Consider the following 21,622-nt stretch of genomic DNA (forward strand, 5'->3'; position numbering starts at 1 on the left):
ACTGATGCGGACAGCGTTCCGTCACCCCGTATCACCCCGTCTTCCATGTGGAGGTGATGGGTTCATGTGGGGGGGGCAGAAGCCATGGGGGCGGGGCCTCGGCTCTGTCACCACAACAATGACATTCTAAAGACTCTATTCCCATCGGGGTCCTGAAGGTGAAGCCATCTTCCTGCTGCATCCATTCTGACTTGACAACATCATCTTGGTCCTGACAGCCAGGGGTCATTTTAGCTGAATGAATCTCAACCATGCTGGTTTTGAGGACCGCTTTGCTCTTCACGTGAGGCGCGTGTTTAAGGAGCAGCTAACCGACCCGTGGCATAGTTCTGATCATTGTCCCAGTTCTATTTGACTTATTGCTAGCTAAATCAGGCGGTTGGGCCTGAAGCCATTAAAACTTTTTCAATTAAACTTTTTCGATGGAAGTCCGTCAGACCGTTAGCTAGCAGGAATAATTTCAGTCAGATAGCAGCTCGCTCACTGCAATGATTGTCAGCTCCACTGAAAGATTCAACCAAGCCTGTCACAATAAGCAATAAATTAAAATGAGCAAAAACTGATGGACCGATATGGACTTTGAATTTTATCATGATATTTTGTGGTTCTCTTGTGATGACGGTAAAAATTGTGATGAAAAACTATTATGTATTTTTTACATGACTACATGGCAGTGAATGCATGGCACAGCAATGATAGCTCCTCTTGAACAGAAGCCATCTACAATTACTTTTTAAATAAATTGGAATTAATATGAGTTACAACATTTAATTTCCCTTTGGGATCAATAAAGTATTTCTGAATTTGAAAATATTTGAAAATAAAATAAAATGTACTATAAGAAATAGAGGTGTGCTGATCAATCGTTCACCGATCATAATCGGCCGATTTCCGTGAAAAAGTGTTTGATTGGTGATTGCCGATCACGGTCTCTTGTTGCCAATCACACAAACCGATCACCTGTTTCTTATTTCGCAGCCTGCATGTGCAGCTGGTCTCCTCTTTACTTCACTGCGCAAACGCGCAGCAACAAATCCTATAACGCACTGAGTGAATGGGGAAGTTTGCGCGTTGCGGCAGAAAATTGAGGCACGTGGGGTGAAGCACATCAAAATGCATCAACACGACAAATCTAATATGGCATAAAAACAATGCCATACTTGACGGAGTTTGGCTACATCGAGGCTCACTGCAGTAAAAAAGACATATGGAGCGATCAGATAGCAGGTCTACGTTTTGCTCTGAAGCATACATTTAATTATTCCTCTCCCACTCTCGGCGTGTCTTTTGAGGAATTTAAGTTAATTTTCAAGCACTTTAAAGTTGTTGTTAAGATGTGTACATCATTTATTAAAACTCAGATTCCAGCTCCGTTCTGCTTCCCGGCAACTGTGGAGCTCTCCGAGGCCAGGGCCTGAAGGTCAAAGTTTAACCCTCTATTGAGCTGTCAGATGGACATGGCAGGAGATAGGCGTGCCATAAGCCCTTTCAGCCATCTTTTCTCTTCCAACACATAAAGCTGCTGTTTGGCGGAAGCGGGGGTTTCATTGTGTTGCTGACGGCGTTATTAGTTGGGGGGTTTTTTCTTCTTCCATACAGAATTTTCACTCTCTGTTTTGACAGCTTTCCAAAGCAGGGGCTTTTAATCTGCCTCCACTGTTACTTTTTAAGACTTTAAGCACTTCAAAATCCTCCAGTTTCCACTACAGTTTTTAGCTCAGCCTCCACTAGAATTTCTTCGCTTGTGAGATTATTTTTAGACCCTTCTTTTTTTTTCCTCATCTAATTTTAGACCTCCCATTGCCACAAAGCTCACTTTCCTCACCTGTTGATTTTTTTTATTTTTATTAAAAAACACTATGGCTTTGAAAGGCAGGACTTGTCGTTAACAGGGTTCAATTTTGTCGCTTTCACACATCCCGTTTTATAACCCCATCCTCGTCGTCGCTGATGCGAGTGTCAAGCTGAGCCAAAGTCAGGCAGCAGACGAACAAAACTTTCCCAGTTTTAATAGTGAGCCCCGAAGGGCCGCGTCTTCCTGCTTCCGCCCTCTCTGCGGGTCAAATTAGACGGTAGCACGGATCCGGGCCGCTGGTCCGCTCTGACACACTCATAAATTCTGCTAACTGGCCCCCACTTGTTCTGACAGGGCTATTTTGCGAGGTGAAGACAGAGGGTTTGGACTATAAAGGGGAACGGCGCTTCCTGAAACTGACAAAAACAATAAGTTGACTAGTTTGGTCAAACGTAAAAAATAAACTGCAACAAACCTTCTTTCAAATTGTTAAGAAAGTGCAAATAGAAATTCTAAAAGTAAATAATAAAGCATGACGTTGCTCAGAGCACAAAGCATAGAATTAGACTGAATAGATCTGTCCTTATGGATTTTGCACAGTTACAGATACCTGATCTAGAATTTTTTCCAGTATCGGTTCTGGTATAGGTCTTAATGTTGGATCGGTGCATCTCTAGTTTTGTCTTTTTTCGATGCAGGCGTTTCCTTGCAGTGTGAACCCCCCCTCCATTCCCATGGCTGGCGCTGCTCCCTACAGCCGCGGCCAAAGCCCCTAAAACCTTTAAAGCCTCGTATGACTGGAACATAAGCTGCTTAATAATTTAATTCTGCTTGGAATCTGGCATGATTGAAATGGATGGGATTATCACGTTTGGGGACTAATGCCACAGGTTCACCAGGGGTTAGCCAATGTAACATGTTAATAAAAGCCAATGGCCTGCATGTAGAAAATAATTAAAGTGACCAATGAAAGTCGGAGGAATGTTAACGCTCAAAGTCACTGAGAGTTCATATTTAATCAACAGCAGAAATTCAATTTCAGAAAGAGAGAGCTGGATACAGTGTCTCGCCATGGCAAACTTTTTTTTGGCATTTTTGGGGGGAATTTTATGTCATACACCAGCACCAGGATGTTTTGAGGTTTTTTTATAAATGAATATCTGAAGAGTGAGGCATTCACTTGAGTCATTACTAGAGATCCATCAATTTGATTATTAAATAAATTGATATTTGAGCTCAACATGAAAGATATTTGTCATTATTTAGGTTATTCAACCATCAGATTGGTGCAGAGTGTTATTCTACTCAATATTTTCAGTGTTTCAGGAACTCTGATCATTGATGGAACTTCTTTAGAAATGTGCAACGTGGACGCTGACGTTAGCCCTGGGGACGTCTGTGCTGCTGCTACACGTTTAGCATTGAGATGCTATTTTAGGCTTGAATAGCTTTGCTTACAGGCTAACTGCTTTTAGCACAACTTGAACACAACAATAATCTTTTCCATTGTCTAATCAGAACAATTTTTGAAGAAGAAATGAACCCGCAGTGGACGAAGAGAAGCGGCTTTGCCGTCCATCGTTGCAGATATTGCATGTACGTCAGATTTACAGGCCTACCAGAAATGCACAGACAAAAAGGTTCCCACTGGAACTTCTGAATGTAACTGGATGGTTTTGCTTAAGAAGGGACTGTGTAGAAATGGAAGCAACACTTTTCAGGTTTCTATTTGTAAACGTTTTTGAACAAATCCTCCCACTGTATCCTACCACTGCCCAGTATGAACTAATTTATGTTGCTCTATCACTTACAATCTCAACAAAGAACATAAAATGTGTGAAAAGCTACAGAGTTATATATCCTTTTGCAGGATGTTACGCATTGTGAAATGGCACATTTAAAACCAAAACATGAGTTCAGATTTTTTTTACAAAGTTCATCAAAAACGTAACATCTGAAATTAAATGTTTTCACATCAGAGTCCCAGAAGTAGAGAGAGAGTGGCAAATGTATGGCGTAGCTGTGATTATAGTCTCCCTGGTTCTGTTGGTGGTCCTGGCTTTCACTGAATATCAGCTCCAGCTCATATTTTACCACATTTTAGCCTCCTCCCTTCTCATGCACCAACTTTTTTTATTTTTTTCCTCCCCTCAGCGACCACAGCACAAGGCGTCACTCATCTGCTCATGAGAGCAGCCATTGACTTGAGTTTGACTCCTCATCTCAGAGAGGGGATAGACGGGGTGGAGCCAGCCATTCCACAGAAAAACCATTTGCCAACGCCGAGCGGCGGCCTGGTTTATGTTACCATGCAACTGCGAGAAGAAGAAGATGAAAAAAAAAAAAGCACACTCAGGCATAATATTTACACTGTTGCTTTATTTTCCGAATGCACCTCCAAGAGAGAGGGTGAAGAAGTGTGTGCTCCAGAGGGAAGAAGAAGAAGAAAGAACGGTAGGAGGGATTCGTTGCCTGCAAATGCGACGCATATATCTGTTCGGTTCCCCCCATAAAGCATGTTTATGAAAACATTTCCCTACGCAGGTGAGGTGAAGTGTTCCACCCCGAAAAGGCACCTTGTTGACATCACTCATTAGAAATTCTGACCTCTTCAAGTGAAGTTCACCCTGCAGCGCCCGTTTCCTCCCGTTAAGCGGCGCGGGTCGCCCCTGCCGGCCCGTGGTCCTCTGCCAACTCCCTCCCCTTTGCTTTGCCTTCTGAGCCTGTCAACTTAGTATCTGTCTGTCGTGCCTTCCAGCCGCATCTGGTTTGAATTACTGCGTAAAATTTAGCTTTTGAGTCTCCGGCGATGGATTGCTCTTGAGTGGTACAGTGGAACCAATTTTGGAGGTGCAAAAAGAAGAAAAAGTCTGTCAGCCCTCACAGCCAGCGGACACAGACATTTGCTTTGCTGAACACTCACCTGTGAAAGTAACCCAGTGTGAAAATGGCTTCTGTTGATGAATGATGATAATTTAACCTTCATTGTTTATGAATTTTAGCTGTGTTATCAAGTTGAGAATTATAGTGATCCACAATAAAGTGAAAAATCTAGCCTGTATCTTTATGTTATGCATGTTCCTTAGCTGGTGTTGATTTGATTACGTTTTATGCAGACAATAATCTGTTGTATGTGTATACGTCAAACAAATTCTGGCATTGTAGAGTTCAGTTTGTAACACTCGCACCTGCTTGTTTTATTATCATGTCTTAAACTCACCACAATATCTCCTTAGATGTTTTCAAATGGACTTTGGCTCTCTAACTTAAACCATGTTGTAATTAAGCATGTTGCAATTAGTCAGTTGGATGATAAATTAAATTAGCTGGATGATTTTCATCCAGATTAATATTTTTTGAAGGAATGGATTAATAAAATTAATCCATTTTATTAATTTAGTGGTTTTCATTTCTGTTTTATTTATTGTTTTTGGTTTTATTTTTGGATAATTAAAATATCTTCCAGTTCCAGTGTGAAATTAGAGTTTATCGGTCTTTAGGAGGGCACACTTGCATTATTACATCCTTATCTTTGAAAATTACCTCAAAACAATATTATCCTGTATCGCAATAATTACTGGCACAATTCATCATCCAGGAATGTTTATCGTGACAGTCCTGGTACTAATGACGCATTCCTTCTGTCTTCAGCTGAGACACCAGCAGTGGAGTTTGGTGATGGAAAGCGCCGTGCCGTCGGATCGGGGAAACTACACCTGCGTGGTGCAGAACAAGTACGGCACCATCAGTCACACCTACCAGTTGGACGTTTTAGGTAAGCATTTACTTTCACTTTAACTTGTAAAAGCTAAAGGTTATCCTTCTGTCGCTCACTTTCAGCTGCCGTTATTCAGTCTTTTTATTACGTTTTATGCCGATGATATTCAGTTGTGCGTGTTTGTAAGCAACAGCAGTTTGAAAAGTGAGCCTCTTGTGTTGACAGTTATTAAAGTTGCAGTAAAACTGAAACAGAAATCGCTGCTCCACCTACAGCAATATGAACTAAGCTGACACGGAGAGATAAAAGGGACAAAATTTAAAAAAAAATCACTAAATCATTAGCAGCAATATAAAATCAATAAGTACATTATTAGGTAAAGTAATATGAAGTAAATAAACATTTAATTAAATATTCAATTTAATTAATATAAATTAATTTATTAAATATGTAATTAAATCATTAAAATATTAACTTATAGCTGATGCACACAAATAATTAAATATATATGTAATTATATAACTCCTGCTCCATGAAATAATTTTATCTGTCAGAGTTGCCCATTGAAACTGCGGGGCAGGGTTAACACTGACCTGCTGAACGCAGCTAGCTTAATTTACTGTAGTTTTTTGCCGGATCTTCTAACAGAGGGAGTAGAAATGGCTGCATGATTTCACATTGATGTTGGGTGAGTAGAACTTCAGCTTCATCCTCCAGGTAGTCTGAATGGCCATCTCCTGCTTCTATGTCGTCTAACTGTAAAATGTCATGGAAATCTTCCATTAAAATTACACTAAGCTAGCGGAGTTCAGCAGATCAGTGTTGGCCCCGCCCACAGCACTGCCCCTTGATTTTATGGAGGAGTTTCATAGATAAAATGACTTCACGGTAACTCTGCAGGAACAGGAACAATGACATTATTAAATTATCTAACTAGATAGTTTGCATGTTTTATTTTGTTCCTATAATTTTTTTTATGCTAACAATTTTTTCCTAAATTTTAGGTTTAATGATTTAATGAGATATTTCTTAAATTCATTTTACAGTAAATAAATGATTAAAATATTTAGTAAAAACATTTATTTATTTCATTGTACGTTTAATAAAGTTTTTTTTTGTTTTTTTTTGTTTTTTTACACATTTTGTCCTGTTTAACCCTCAATAAGCCTGTATTTTATCTGTATGTCCAACATGTTCAGTTTTTGGAACTTGTAAAATTCATCTTACTTTGACGTTTACAGTGTGAGGAATGTTTCTAAACTCAGACCTGTTTTGCTGTCTATTAAACTAGACAAAATTGCTCATGTCTTTTTCATGCTTACAGTCTTGTTTACTGGCCTAAACAAAGCTTTCGCTTAAACATTTACAAGTCCTTTAAAATTCTGCGGCCAGGTTATGAGCTAGTTCTAACAAGAGAGCTCATTCCACTTCTGCTTCGTCTGCGTTTCACTGCTTTCCTGTTGCTCTCAGAATTCATTTTAAATTGCAGCATCTCACATAAATATTCAGGGAATAATTTGTCTGTCTGATCTGGTTTTAAAAAGCCTTACTGTCTATGCTTCCCTCAGAGCGCTCGCCCCACCGGCCGATCCTCCAGGCGGGCCTGCCAGCCAATCAGACTGTGGTGGTGGGCAGCGACGTGGAGTTCCACTGTAAGGTTTACAGCGACGCCCAGCCGCACATCCAGTGGCTCAAGCACATCGAGGTGAACGGCAGCCGCTACGGCCCTGACGGCGCCCCCTATGTCAACGTCCTGAAGGTGGGTTTGGAGCCACACACCGTGGTGGGTTTACGTCTTAATGAGCCAGCCTGGAGCCAGGCTCAGCGCGAGATAATTTTACACGTAGTTAATCTTTCCTAAATGTCGTGTTTAATGAGCCTTTGCAGAAGGGCGGGCCGGCGGGGGCCACGGGGCTTCCTTCACCGCTCTTAATTGAAGAGCTCGTTTCTCGAATGGTGAAGCATCGTTACAACACACTGGAGCGTGTGGAAGTGAAGAGCCATTAAGCTAATGATATCACTGCAAATCAAAGCAGATTTCTGCTCTCACTGCGAGCGTGGCGTGTGATGAAGCATCTTGTTGCTATTTTGGAAGAGTTTTCTACCCATGAAATAAATTCATCACTAGCTGTGTCTCCATTACAAATGTGTGCAGATCCTTGTCTATATTCTGCTGATGTTGGAAATATAAACAATTTTGCAATTGCAGTGAATCCATTGATAAGGAATTAAATTAAAATCATGTGAATAAATTTAATTAAAAATCATGACGGCTACATGAGATGCTCATAATTCAGCCATCAGAGGAGATGTTGGGGTCTCATTCAGGCGTTGCAGTGACAAAGCCTCTTATACGTAGGAGCGGCTACGTATGCAGCGTTTTGGGGAAATTCTTGTCAGCCATTTTACAGAAGAGCTATGAACTGAACACGTTGTAATTAGGGCTGTACCGATTACAGTTTTCTGGCCAATAGTGGATTACTGATCTTTAAAAAGCCAGACCTGCCGATGACCGACATCATGTTTATCAATGTTTTTTGTCTGAAATGCTGCTAAATATAGCACGAAAGTTGCTGAGTTGGTAACAGTGACTATAGTTAACTGATAAAATAGTGGATAAGATCGGCTTCACATGTAAGTGTAGTCCGATCACCGATCTCCCAAAATGATGGAAATCGGCGCCAACAAATCAGCCCAAGTTGGAATGACACACAACTTTTTATGAACTGTGATACTGTGAGAAAAACCCCCAAAAACAAACTATGATCCTCATGCTACTTCCTGATGTTTTCTTCGACGTTTCCACCAGTTGTAACATCTGAAAAAAGTTTCCATTGCAGTTTTGTGAAGTAATCCAATTTTGATATGCCCAAAAAAAAAACATTTCATCATAGCATCAAAATTTTTTTTAACAAAAACATACATTTTGTCAAAATTGCCATGTTTTCATTAATCAAATGTGATTTCCTACTTTCAAGTTGGACAATTTTTATGTTTAATGAAAACACAGCTACTGAAAGAAGCAACTTCACCTGGAATCCACCATTAACATTGTTTTTTTTTTTTTTTTTTTTTTTTTTTTTTTTTTTTTTTTTTTTTTTTTTTTTTTTATGTTTTCTGGTTGACGAGGGGAATACTCCCATCGCAAACCAACAGGGCTTTTGCACCCTCAAGCTTTTTTTTTTTCTTTTCTTGTCCCTCTGGAGAGAAGGAATAAAAACAAACATCTGGTTTGGACTAAGTTAACTGCTGTGGTGGCGGCAAACGCAGGGAGGGAGACGGGCTCAGCTAACCGCCGCTGCCGTCAGATGTGCTGCGTCGCGTGGTTTGAGGAGGAGGAGAGAATGAGAGAGCAAAGAGGCACCCAAAAAAAGCCATGGAAAAAATGAGTGGGGGAACCGAAGGAAGGGCAAAGTCAGCAGGGAGAGAGAGAGAGAACGTGTGACAGAGTGCCGGGGTTAGATGAAGGCTTGTGTGAGAAAAAAAAGGAGGCAAAAAAGGGGTATTAAGACCAAAGAGTTGGAGATAGAAACAGAGAATGGAAGGAAGGAATAAGAGGGAAGGAAGGTCACGGGGCTGTTTTCCCTGGATCTGTCTTCATACATCTTTCTGCAACGACACGAAAAAAGAAAAACAGCAACATTAAAGACGGAAAGACTTTCTTCGGCTGCAGTCATCTATTGTCCTGCTTATGTGTCAAAAAAAATTGTCTCACCTACAATTCCTCTAAGGAATTTGTCATAACAGCACAACAGGTCGCCAAAACACTAATTATGGGGGGATTTTTTACAAGACAGAGACGGGGTGAAATTTTATCAATTCAATTCAGTTTATTTGCATAGCGACGATTCTCAAAAAATGTCGTCTCGAGACGCTTTACAAAAAAACATCATTTATTAGTACAGTAAATTCAGTTTATTTTTCAAATAAAACTTTCCACATTCACTCATTGCTGAAGATGTAGCGACAGTAAACAATCGCTTGTGTTGGGTTGTTGACTTTTCAGCAATCCCTCATGCTGAGCATGTGGCAACAGTAGAGAGGAAAACCTCCCCTTCAACAGGAAGAAACCTCCAGCAGAACCAGAACCCGGCTCAGTAAAAGACACCGTCTGCTACAACCGACTGGAGGTTTAAGAAAACAAGAAATGATGGAGGAGTACGTTCTATGTGAAAGAAAAGTTAATAGTCACCCTACTGTTACCAGTTCAGCAACTTTAGCAACATTTCAGACAAAAAAATCAGCCAAAATCGGTGTTCAGAGGTCAGATGTTTTAAATGTCGCTAATGGGGATCGGCCAGAAAAATGCAATTGTTGCACTTTTTTTTCTTTCTTTTTCCTTTTTCTTTTTCTTTTATTTTTATGCTTCACTTTTGCATTTTACGTGTTCTCACAGGATGAAATTGGTTAAAAATGATATTCTTTCATTGTATTAAAACTAATTTTTGTAATTTTAAGCAAAGACTTGTACCATGATTTCATTGCTATCATTTAAAACAGAACAGCAACAATTATTCCTAAAGCAGCTGAAATTATTTATTACAGTTAGGAGCATTGTATGTCTTAATGCTATTTTGATTTTGGTATGAAAACAAATGCATAGAATAAATATCCACTAATAGCTGTTAGGCGCTTTGGATTCTGGATTTATTTAGCAAGCTGCTTATCCCACCTGGTCTTTTTATCCTCCCTTTATTCAACCATGATTGCAGCTAACCAGCTCTTTCACCGTCCGTTTTAGCACAGCAACTTAATTGTTTTAAATTTTAATAGAAAAAAAATGCAGTGTAAGACATGTTGGATATAAAGCATCCAGCAGACTCTGGGAGAGTGTGTGAAAAACCGATGACTTTAATTTAAAAAAAACAAGATGAAATGGGGAGATGAATGGGCAGAGAGACGGAGTGTGAAGGGGAGGAGGAGTGGGGGGGAACGGCTCCGTCGGCCCAGACTGAGGCTCCAGGCTCTATTTTCGACCGCCGTATAATTGAAACAGTATTTACAGAAACTTGTGTGTGCCTCTCAGTGAGGACTCACCACAGCTCATTCAGACATGATATGCTCTCTCTCATGTGTGGCATTTAAACACAGCTCGAGGTGGGAGGAGTGTCTCTTTCACTGTTTGTTTTTTGTTGTTGTTGTTGTTCTTTTTTTTTTTTTTGGGGGGGGGGAGAATTGATCTTTGGTGCCTGGAAAAAGACTTAACATCGAGGCGAAAAAGAGGAGTCAAACACTGGATGTTCATTTAGCTACATTAAAATCTGATTTGCTTTCCTTTTATGTGCTGTTTAATAATTTAGGCCCATCTGGGCAGCTAGTAGTTGGTATGCATTCACAGATGCATAAGAGATTTAACACCAGAGATGTTCACACGTCAGTTCTTAAGACTGCAAGTGAAATGCACTTTTATTTCTACTGTACAGTCAACTCAGCTCATATATGAATAGAAAACATGAGATTTTCTTGAGCTGCTGCTGTTTTTTTGTTGTTGTTTTTTTTACAGTAGCTGCGTTTCCATTAGAAATGTATGCAAAACTTTGTCCAAAAAAAAAACACAGTTTCGCAATTGGGTTGTTACCATTAAGTAAGAAGCACAATTAAAATCACATGTGAATAAGTTTGTTCACTTAGTAAGTCATTAAAAAACATTCAGTGCCATCATCCTCCAACTGCTTCCTGTCATCATCTTCTTTGTGGTTTTTGCCAGTGGCAACATCCAGTTGTTGATTATGTGACTCTTGTGATGCAGAAAAAAGTGTTTCCATTGCAGTTTTGCTAAGTAAACCAATTTCGACTGAAAACCATCTCACTGTTTGCCAAAACTTTTTATTGAAAAATGAGTTTTTGTCTAATTTGCAGCATTTCCACTAAGTAAATTTATTTTCATAATTTCAGTTTGTGTAATTTTGTGGTTGAGGCAAACGCAGCTACTGAAGGCTTCACAGACTTCGAAAAAATGCTATTTCATAATTGCAGTGTTTCCATTAAATAAGAAATGCTATGGAACTCACATGTGAATTAAGTTAGTTGATTGTATTAGTCTTTTAAAATCACAGTTCATAAAAACATTTAAAACCAACGACTTCCTGCCATCATCTTCTTCGTACTTTGCGCCAGTGGCAACATTCAGTTGTTGTGACTCGTGTGATGGAGAAAAATGTTTTGTGAAATAAATAACCACCTCATCCTTCCACCAAAACATTTTATTGAAAAAATAGTTGTTTTTTTCCCAAATTAACCTGTTTCCACCAAGCGACATTTTATTTTCGACATGTCAAATTGCACAATTATATGGTCAATGGAAACGCAGCTACTATGTTCTTCCAAGACTTTCCAAGGCCTCACTGTGCCTCTCAATTTTCCCTTCGCAGAGTAATGTCAGTAAACACACCGTGGCTCGAAGTATTCTGAAACTGTCAAACGTGACAGAGAAAGACGCCGGGAAGTACTGGTGTCGTGCCTCAAACTTTGTAGGCATGTCGGAAAAAGCTTTCTGGCTAATGGTGCACAAACCAGGTAAATACTGAGCTGCTAGCAGGAACCGCCTTCACCGCGTCTGACGCTCTCCGCTGCCTGCAGGGTTCCTCTTGGTTGTGGGTCTGCTTGACTTGCTAATAGGACAAACACACACACACAAACACACACACACGCATTCCTCTACTGGGTTCAAGTAATCACATCTTGCTAGTGAGTAGCTATCATTCATTTTAACTCTGAGCGCCATGTTGACCCTGATCAATAGCAGACACAACATTGCGTTCTTAATTGCTGCCATGGCTTCAAAAGTCTCACTCTCACACACAAATGTGCCATAAATCTAAAACCTCACTGACCAAGCCTCCCTCAAACACAAAGATTGCTATTGATTTCCCATGGAGGGCATTCTCCCGCAATATTAATGGCCTTTATATCAGAGTATGCAGCATGGGGCTGTGATAGCGGCGCTCATTACTGAGGCACTTTTGACTGCTCCTTGTTGCTGTAGCATTAGTCAAAGTAGGAAAAATCATAATTGAAGTGTTTTTATTTATTTATGTACTCATAATGCTGTTTGCTAAAAGCGCAGTGTATCAAACTAAGTTTTCAAGATTATTATTGAGAAGTTTTATTTAAAAAAAAAAACACAAAATTGATTTACTTATACATATCTGAACATAAATTGAGACAGTAAAACAGAGTAGAGGTAGGAGGTGGTACACGACTGATTATCGTTGTAAAACAGCATTTTCTGCCTGTAGTTCTTACTTAATAGACAAGTTGCTTGGACCCCACAGAATGATGCTGCTACCACCATATGTCCCCATGGGAACAGTGTAGTAAGTTAGAAGTCAGATAAATGGGGACAAACCTCCTCTAGTTTCTATTTTCAGTAAATAAACATGCAAACATCTGTTCAAAACACACTTTTAAAGGTTAAAAAAATGTGTCTGAATTTGTACAAAATGAAACCACAGAAGGTTATCTCACAGCAGGTAAGATGTATAACCTTCATGCACTTCAGAAAACTTGAATTGTCCTTTCAGTGATGATTGTTATAATTGCTTCAAATTTAACAATATTAAATATATTTCATATATATCAATGAAATGTGGTTGCAAATTTGGGGATTTCTATGCAGCTATAGTCCTGGCAGAATGGGGAATGGACAATGAGAGCATTTTCAGTGGCTCAGTTTAAAATCACAAGCCGCTATTACAACTTTATCCTGTTAAATTTATCACGTTAAATGTTTTGTTGTCAGCTGGTCACAGATACTTCCACCTTTACCTTACACCAGTGGTGGGCAGCGCAAATTAAAAAGTTAGTTGCGCTAACCCTAAAACACTAATCATAAATATTAGTTCTGCTAGCGCTAAAGTGCTATACCAACACAGTATGTAGCGGAAACTAATGCTAATGAGCTAAATTCAACCATGTTGATTCTCACAATGTGTGCCATTGACCAAAACTACAACATAAATGTCAAACTTTATTCAACTAAATGTTTACTAAACAGCCAAGCAAATTAGCACTTTAATTTAGGGAATGCTAAGGGCACTAAATGTTTTCAAAGTTAGCTAAAGCGCCAAAAGTAAAATTAGCTCTGTTACTAGCGCATTAGTGGAAGTGTGCCCACCACTGCCTTATAGAAATAAATGATGCTGTGAAATGCACATTTCTTCAAATGTCTTTCTAATTTAAAGTTGGCATTACCCCCCACATACACACACACACACACACACACACATTAAAGAAAAGCATTCATTCTGTTGAGATAAGCACAGCTGGGTAACGGTGCTTTTTGGTATTTTCAGCTGTTGGTGGTGGCAAAGCTGACTCCTCGGCCCTCTGCTCTTCTTCAGGTGTTTGGTGTTTACTTTAATAAAACTTTTTGGGCTCATGGAATCTCCTCTCTCCATCCTTCTGCTCCATCTCTGTTCCCCTCTCCTTCCCCCACAGACGGCCGGTATTAACACAACAGATAAGGAGCTAGAGGTTCTCTTCTTGACCAATGTAACTTTTGAGGATGCGGGCGAGTACACTTGTCTGGCGGGGAACTCTATCGGCTTTGCTTACCACTCCGCTTGGCTGACGGTGCTTCCAGGTATATTCCTCTTCACCACACAGCCTCTCTTGTTGATTCTTGTTCGTCTCTTTCATCTTCCTCTCATACAGAAGTATTCATACGGTGCAGTGTCTGTAAATCTGATTACTGCGCATTTTAGTGGATCATTACCAGCAATTTGAATTTGTTTAGCACGTGTTATTATGTCTTCATTTGAAACGATGAGGCATGAAATTAAACGCCTCTGCTGCTCTTTGATCACTTTAAATCATCTGTTCAGACATCTTAAGGCTAAGAGACAGTGTAAAACATCCCTTATGCTTGATGTCAAAAACTCTAATTGCCTCCATTTTTGGAAACGGCTACAATTACTTGCTGCAGCTCTGAAATTAAAGTGATCCATGTGTCTTTATTGCGCAGAAATAAGTTTCTGGTGTGTTTGTGCTGCTAATAAAAAGCTAAACTGTGCCTTTGATGTTTCTCGGCCTCCTCACTTCGGAAGCAGTGAACTCGGGCAAAGATGACTACTACGCCGACATCCTCATCTACCTGACGGGCTGCGTGCTCTTCGTCTTCGCCGTGGTCATTGTCTTCCTCTGCCGCATGAGGATGACCACGCAGAAGACTCTCCCCACGCCGCCTGTGCAGAAACTGTCCAAGTTCCCCCTCAAGAGACAGGTAACAGAAAGTAGATACAAGATTTGCACAATGCTTTCCCTTCCTTTTCTCTCCTGTCGGTTTGGGTGCTAAAACACCCAGCTGACCCGATTTGATCCGGATAATCAGGGTGAAAATGAAGTGGAGGGGGAAGAAAAACTTTCCAACTCCAGCAGAATTCAGTCCAGATTCAGTTCATGGCAACTTGCAAAAGTATTCATTCATTGAGATTCTATGACATCAAATAAAAGGTAAACACATGGCATTCATGTATGTTCCACCACATTTAATCTGATACCCATAAATAATAACAGTTATTTGTTTCTTGACAAACGGTAATATTACCTCACCAACAATCAAGTCAAACCATCTTCAATTAGTTCCCAATATTTGTTGAAGTGGTTGCCTAGTCTTATTGATTTGCTTCAATTTGCTTATGAATAAGACCTTACCATTTCCTCCAGCTGTCATTTGACAGATGGAACTAATGGTTTTTTTCTTACAAAATGTCAAAACCAGTTTCTTTGGTATGATAAAAGCGTAAGATAAAAGTCCAGTCTCCGCTCTGTATGGAACATATCTGATCAAGTTTTAAACATGCAATCTTTTAGCCTCAAAACCGAGTTAATTACACAAAGACAATCAATGTTTTTCTGCACATTTTGAAGTACCACATTAGAAAAGGTGAGAACAAAATTCAAAATAACTTCTCCAATTTTGCACAGAAGTCTTTACACTAGCTTGAGGTAGTTTTTCACTTTTCTAAAATAGTTGGCGCACTAAAGAAGAGAAGGAAACACATTTACTGAATAAGTTTTGACGTAACCAACATTTGTCTCGCTGTTCCCTCTGTTATAATCATAAGAATTTCCATTCTTTCTCTACGTCTCCAGACAGCATGTTACATCGCCGATGCTAGCTGACATGACAGAACAATGACAACTTCTCCAATGGCAACACATTCCTGAAAACCTCTCTCCATTGTTCAGAGATGTGTGGTCCATGCTAGTTGCAACCGCGACTTCCTGATTTTGTAGCCATGCATAACATCAACATCTGACAAAATTACCCTTTGTTGTAGCCTGGTTGATTTGCTCCAAACAGGTAGATGGAGACATGGCTAATTTTCTTCTTCCATGTGACATTTTAAAAGTTTGCTCAATATTCGCCATGGCATTCGGATGGATGCTCTATTTTACTTTATTTTGGTGTATCGCATAAAAACCCAAATAAATAGTTTTGGGTTTGTAATGTGATGATGCATCGTCATGTAGCAAAATGCATCGGCAACAACATTAGTATTGGCTGTTAGTCATTTTTTAACGCATTAGTACTGGTCCAACAAATAAAACTTGTCTGATATAAATGATAATATTGAATGATATCATCACTAATTTTCATATCGGTTCATCACAAGTGACAAAATGTGAAAAAGTCAAAGTACAAAATCCTACATAGGGCACAAATGAAGTGAGCGGGGCATCACACACCTGTCTGTCATGGATCTTCCCCTTGTCCTGCTGGGATACTGTAAGGCATCACTCTGCTGACATGTGTTCACATTTATCTTGGAGCAGATTCAGTGCAGGGATATTTATGCCCTCCTCCGACTGTCAGTGTCAGTTTTAGATTTCACTGTGAGTGTAACAACACACTCTCTCCCTCTCACACTCAACTGTTTAGAGAAACACAAAGTGGAGCAGCTGCTTCACCACAACCTGCAGTTGGACGAGCCTTTTCTCTCTTTTTTTTTTTTTTTTTGCCTTTTTCTGCTGGAGTTGCTTAGAAAACAAGATGGAGTTCAAATTTGCAGCAACTCTTTTAACATTTTGGTTGATATGAGAGTAACTGGCTCAAAACAAGGTGGAACGAAGAGTAGCCTTGAAATTATTTCATTTTTTTGGCAGATTTAACTTGGTTGTTTATTCTCTATTCATGAATTCAAGAGAACGTTTAAAATCTGAACGTTTCTACTCATATAAACACCCAATCTGACTGCTTCGTTTACCTGCTGGACTCTGTTTGCTGGGGAAAGCGACTCTGAGGCTGTTTTGGGTCCAGCCGTCCGGCTTTGTAATTGAAAGGTTGCATACTTCTAGAAGCACAAGCTTGGACGTCACGAATCAGTTCGTGGAAAACAACAAAGCCGAGTGTTTAGCTGTAACCATTGTCTTTTGGGGACATAATTAAGTCTTGCTGGAGTCCAGTACATCCTCATATAGCAGCCTGTAATTCTGCTCTAATTTTTTCCACCTTCATGGTCTTATAAGGTAGCGGAGGGAAAGTTCTTATTGCATTTTTCTATAATCTCTGCTTCAATTTTGGGAGGCTAATCTCCCAGTTTTCTCCTCTCTCTTTCATAACTCAAAGTAAATCTCTTGTAAACCCCCAGGCATGTTCTGTCAGATATTACTTTTATGCTTTTCAAATTGGGGTTGGAGATTTTTATTTTTTTTTTTTTCGGCTTAACTTCATACTCCTCATTTTCTTACAGTCATGACTTGTTGTAAGTAGACTTGGTGTTGCAGGGCTAGAGAGGCAGAACGAGCAGACTCACACCAACATATCCATCAAAAAAGCAGGAGTGGGCCCCGGGCTCCGCCCTGCGGGTAGATAGATGGTGGGAGGATGTGGAGCCCCCCGCCTCCCTCACTCAGAGGCAGAACCATGGACCTGGAGCTGGAGGTCACTGATAGATGGATGTCCAGGCTCCAAACCCTTTCAGCCACGGCTTCATCCTGCACACAACCTCAGGCTGCAAAAGTCATGTCCAGCAGTCTGGGCCAGGCTTTAGAATGTGCTGATAGGGGCAGTAGCCCAGGGCGCCAATTTATTTGGGAGGCCCAGACTTTCTTCTTTTTTTTATGAATACATGTTTTGCATTGCACTTTATATAAAACTTAAAGGCCCATATCTAATTCACTGAATTCAAAGTTTAGGGATTCTTTTTAATATAGGCAATACTCGAGTATCTAAAATTTACAAAGGAAGTATTACTCCTCTGAGGATGGCATTTGTAGTCTCAGCTGTCATGTCATTGGTTTACGAGATTAATAATTTCTGTTTCTTTAACAAATCTAGTTTGATCCAAAGTGAACAATATAGTATTTCTCCTTTCCGTCTGTCTCCTTGTAAAGCAGATTTCACCATGTTGTTTTCAGAGACTATAACAAATAATTTTTTCTTTGCACCCAAGCAGGTTTCCTTGGATTCTAACTCCTCCATGAACTCCAACACGCCTCTGGTTCGGATCGCTCGGCTGTCGTCCAGCGACGGGCCCATGCTGGCCAACGTCTCAGAGCTGGAGCTGCCCTCTGACCCCAAATGGGAGTTTCCTCGCACAAGGTAAGAGAGGAGCAGTCGGCACAAACTGTGACCATGAGGATATTCAGACCCTGTGAACTTCTTGATATTTTGTCATGTTACAACCTCAAAATCAGTTTACCTAAAACCCGCCGTAGTGGAGAGTCTAAAGATTAAAAGCGTTTTTGTTTTTAGGTTGACCCTGGGTAAACCTCTGGGAGAGGGCTGCTTCGGTCAGGTGGTCATGGCAGAGGCAGTCGGCATCGACAAGGAGAAGCCCAACAAGCCTCTCACCGTCGCTGTGAAGATGCTGAAAGGTTACCCAAATTACATTCTCCCTCTTTTGATAATCCCAAAGAAATCAGCACGGTTTCTGATTTGGCTTTGCCTTTTCCCCCTCAGACGATGCAACAGATAAAGATCTGTCAGACTTGGTGTCAGAGATGGAGATGATGAAGATGATAGGCAAACACAAAAACATCATCAACCTGCTGGGAGCGTGCACACAGGACGGTGAGCCTCAGAGACGGAGGAAGAGAAGATGAAAGGAGAATCAAAATGAATCTTTAAAGCAATGCTCTCTGTCCCACCAGGTCCTCTGTACGTCCTGGTGGAGTACGCCTCCAAAGGGAACCTGAGGGAGTACCTCAGGGCGCGCCGTCCTCCTGGCATGGATTATTCCTTTGACACCTGCAAAATCCCTGATGAGCAGCTCACCTTTAAAGACCTGGTGTCCTGTGCCTATCAGGTCGCCCGAGGCATGGAGTACCTGGCTTCACAGAAGGTCACATCTCCTAAAGCCTAAATACACAAGGATAGAGACAGACACACAGATAAAAAGATACATTCTATATCTTCTTTTGTAAATGTATACGTTTTTGTTTTATAGCAATGAAGTGATTACAATTTAAATTGTTTTAGATAATTACCAGGAAAAGGTTTAGACTTTTAATAATGCAGCATTTTCTGTTAAAGGCAGGAAGTAAAGTTGCACCGATCAGAGATTTGTTACCAAGATTTTAACTTTCAGCTTCAATTTATTTGCATTTTTTTTAAAAAATAAAATGTTCTTTTCTGGTTTGGCTGTAAAACATTGTGTTACTGAAAATGAAGGAAGAGTGATTTCGACTTGACGTTTTAAACAGTTTTCAGTATCTTAGACTTGGTTCACACAGCAGACCCATATCCAGCTTTTTCACGGCAGACTGAACAACCTGATGCGGATCTTTTTCACCATGAAAAAGTCCAGATTGTCCCACTTCCATAGTAATTTGGAAAATTATTCGGGAGTTTTCTGTAGTTAGGACAGTCACGTCGCATTTTATCCGACCGTTATGTCACTGATGTGAGACATGCGTCAAAACTCGGCACCAGAAAAATCCAGAAGCGGCAAATCCAGACATAAACAATGGCTGAAAATTAGAGTTATGAACTTGAAGTTATTACTCCTGTAAATGACGCTCTGCTGTGTGATGTCTACCTTCTTCTACACATGTTGGTCGTAAACCGTTCACACAGAAATCTGACTGCAGTCACATTCAATTAGTAGCATAAACACCAGATTTCAACAAAAAAAAGTCCGAGCTTAGCGTCGAGATCTGCTGTGTGAACGTTGCCTTATATTAGCAATTTGCACATGTTGATCTTTACCTTAACTCTAAGATTAACTCCAATCTCTTCATGACAGACCAGAGTGGAAAACTCTAAAGTTTTTGCTGTCAAACAGAAATCTCATATTCCCAAAACCTGAATTTTTCAGGAAATGGAAAAACTTATTTCTTCTCCATTTAAATTCGTACTGCTTGGTCATCTTGCAACAAAAATGTTTTTGTTATCCACGTGCCTGTATGTAAAGCTAACCTGAGTTTGTCATATTTTCCCCTTGCAGTGTATCCACAGAGATCTGGCAGCCAGAAACGTTCTGGTGACGGAGGACAACGTCATGAAAATAGCCGACTTCGGTCTCGCCAGAGACGTGCACAACATAGACTACTACAAAAAGACCACAAATGTGAGTTTCATGACATCGATACTTTGTCTGAAATGTCGGGGGGTAATCTCAGGACAGCAAGGAAAACGTGCATTTATGTCGCGTGTTTGGTTTTTTTATTTAATTGCAGCAATAAATCTGAGATATTTCATGTTGGGCCTCATTTCATTTAGTACCTTATACTCATTTCTGCATGTATGTTTTTGTCTATTTGTAGAAAGAAACATTCCTTCCACTACTTTACTATTTTGTAGGGGGCATCAATAAATTGGACCAGATGGTCCAATAATTTCACGTGAAATCCATCTTATCCATTGATTTTTTCGACAATAGTTGCCCTAATTTGCAACTTAGCAATTTTTTCAGACAAAAAAAAATTGGTATCAGCCAAAATCAGCAGGTCATGCTTTGTAAAGGTTGGTGATTGTAGAGAACTGCAATCGGTGCATCCACGATATTATGCACAAATAATCCTCACAGTATTATGAAGGTTTGTGATTGCATATATAAAAAAAATCACTTTAAGATGAAGAATTAAAATAACATTTTTTGAAAACCAGCAAATCACTCCAGTCTGAATCTAAATATGAGCTGCTGAATGTCTCCACTGTGCTGCTCTGGCTGTGATGGAGCGCGCAGCGGAGGCAGGAGATGGTTAAACATTGTGTGATAGCGTTGCGTTTTTCCTGTCTGATCCGTACAGAAAGGTTCTGCTGACCAAAGCGTTTCTGTTGTACTTGTTTTGCTCCAGGGTCGTCTGCCCGTGAAATGGATGGCTCCGGAGGCTCTGTTCGACCGGGTCTACACGCACCAGAGCGACGTGTGAGTTTCCGCAAGCTGACTATCTCATGGCGGCTGTCCGCTGATGTGTACAGGGGAGGAATGCGGCTGTTGAAATGTGGTGACTGAGCATGTTAGCGTCAAGCGCAGGACTTAAACCGATGGGTTCCCGTGCCAAATATCTCCAGTATGCTGTCAACCAGCCCTCAGTTGGGAATCTTTTCTGGTGGAGTTTGTTCCTAACTGACCAAAACGACGCTGGAGTCCCAGCATTTTGTTAGCTCCGTTTCCATGTGTGCAAATCTTAGTCGATGTGCTGCTTATGTCAAAAATACACAATTTTGCAATTACAGTGTTTCTACTAAATAACAAATTAAATTAAAATCACACGTGAATGAGCTTGTTCATGCAATAAATCATTAAAAATCATGACAGCGACGGATGTAAACGGATTGAGACGACCAGTTCCTTATATTTAGGAGCGGCTATGTATGCTGGGTTTTGGGAAAATTGTAGCCGCTGATTTTCCAGAAGTGTTGTGGATTAAACATGTTGGAATGTTTATGTTTTATGAACTGTGATGCTGTGAGATTTCTGCCGGAGCAAAATGCACTTTGTCTGAAAAAATCAAAAACAAACAATCATCCTCCTACCACTACCTGTCGTCTTCTTTGTCGTTTCCACCAGTAGCAACATCCGGCTGTTGCTCATGTGACTCATGACACAATTTTGCAGTGCGGAGTTTCCAGTAAATAAGAAACACTATTAAAATCTCACGTGAATAAGTTAGTTCAGACGATAAGTCATTAAAAAAACTTGCTGCGCCATCATCCT

At 40.3% G+C, this 21,622-nt stretch overlaps 1 protein-coding gene across 10 annotated transcripts in view; it reads left to right on the top strand.

Annotated features, from left to right (window-relative positions):
• Nucleotides 1–21,622, top strand: part of fgfr3 (fibroblast growth factor receptor 3) — a 78,348-nt gene that overhangs the window by 47,420 nt on the left and 9,306 nt on the right. For 2 of the 10 annotated variants that reach the window (XM_007568585.2, XM_016679935.1), the window contains exons 6-15: nucleotides 5,447–5,570; nucleotides 7,082–7,272; nucleotides 13,953–14,097; nucleotides 14,561–14,742; nucleotides 17,915–18,060; nucleotides 18,214–18,335; nucleotides 18,421–18,531; nucleotides 18,612–18,802; nucleotides 19,907–20,029; nucleotides 20,760–20,830. In XM_007568585.2, the coding sequence (XP_007568647.1) occupies nucleotides 5,447–5,570; nucleotides 7,082–7,272; nucleotides 13,953–14,097; nucleotides 14,561–14,742; nucleotides 17,915–18,060; nucleotides 18,214–18,335; nucleotides 18,421–18,531; nucleotides 18,612–18,802; nucleotides 19,907–20,029; nucleotides 20,760–20,830 (1,406 nt within the window). Of the gene's footprint in view, nucleotides 1–5,446; nucleotides 5,571–7,081; nucleotides 7,273–11,884; nucleotides 12,030–13,952; nucleotides 14,098–14,560; nucleotides 14,743–17,911; nucleotides 18,061–18,213; nucleotides 18,336–18,420; nucleotides 18,532–18,611; nucleotides 18,803–19,906; nucleotides 20,030–20,759; nucleotides 20,831–21,622 lie in introns of all 10 variants that reach the window. The other 8 variants (XM_007568587.2, XM_007568592.2, XM_007568584.2 and 5 more) reach the window with 7 other exon arrangements.

Source organism: Poecilia formosa, unplaced genomic scaffold (assembly GCF_000485575.1).
Source record: "Poecilia formosa unplaced genomic scaffold, Poecilia_formosa-5.1.2 Scaffold227, whole genome shotgun sequence".
Taxonomy (NCBI): Eukaryota; Metazoa; Chordata; class Actinopteri; order Cyprinodontiformes; family Poeciliidae; genus Poecilia; species Poecilia formosa.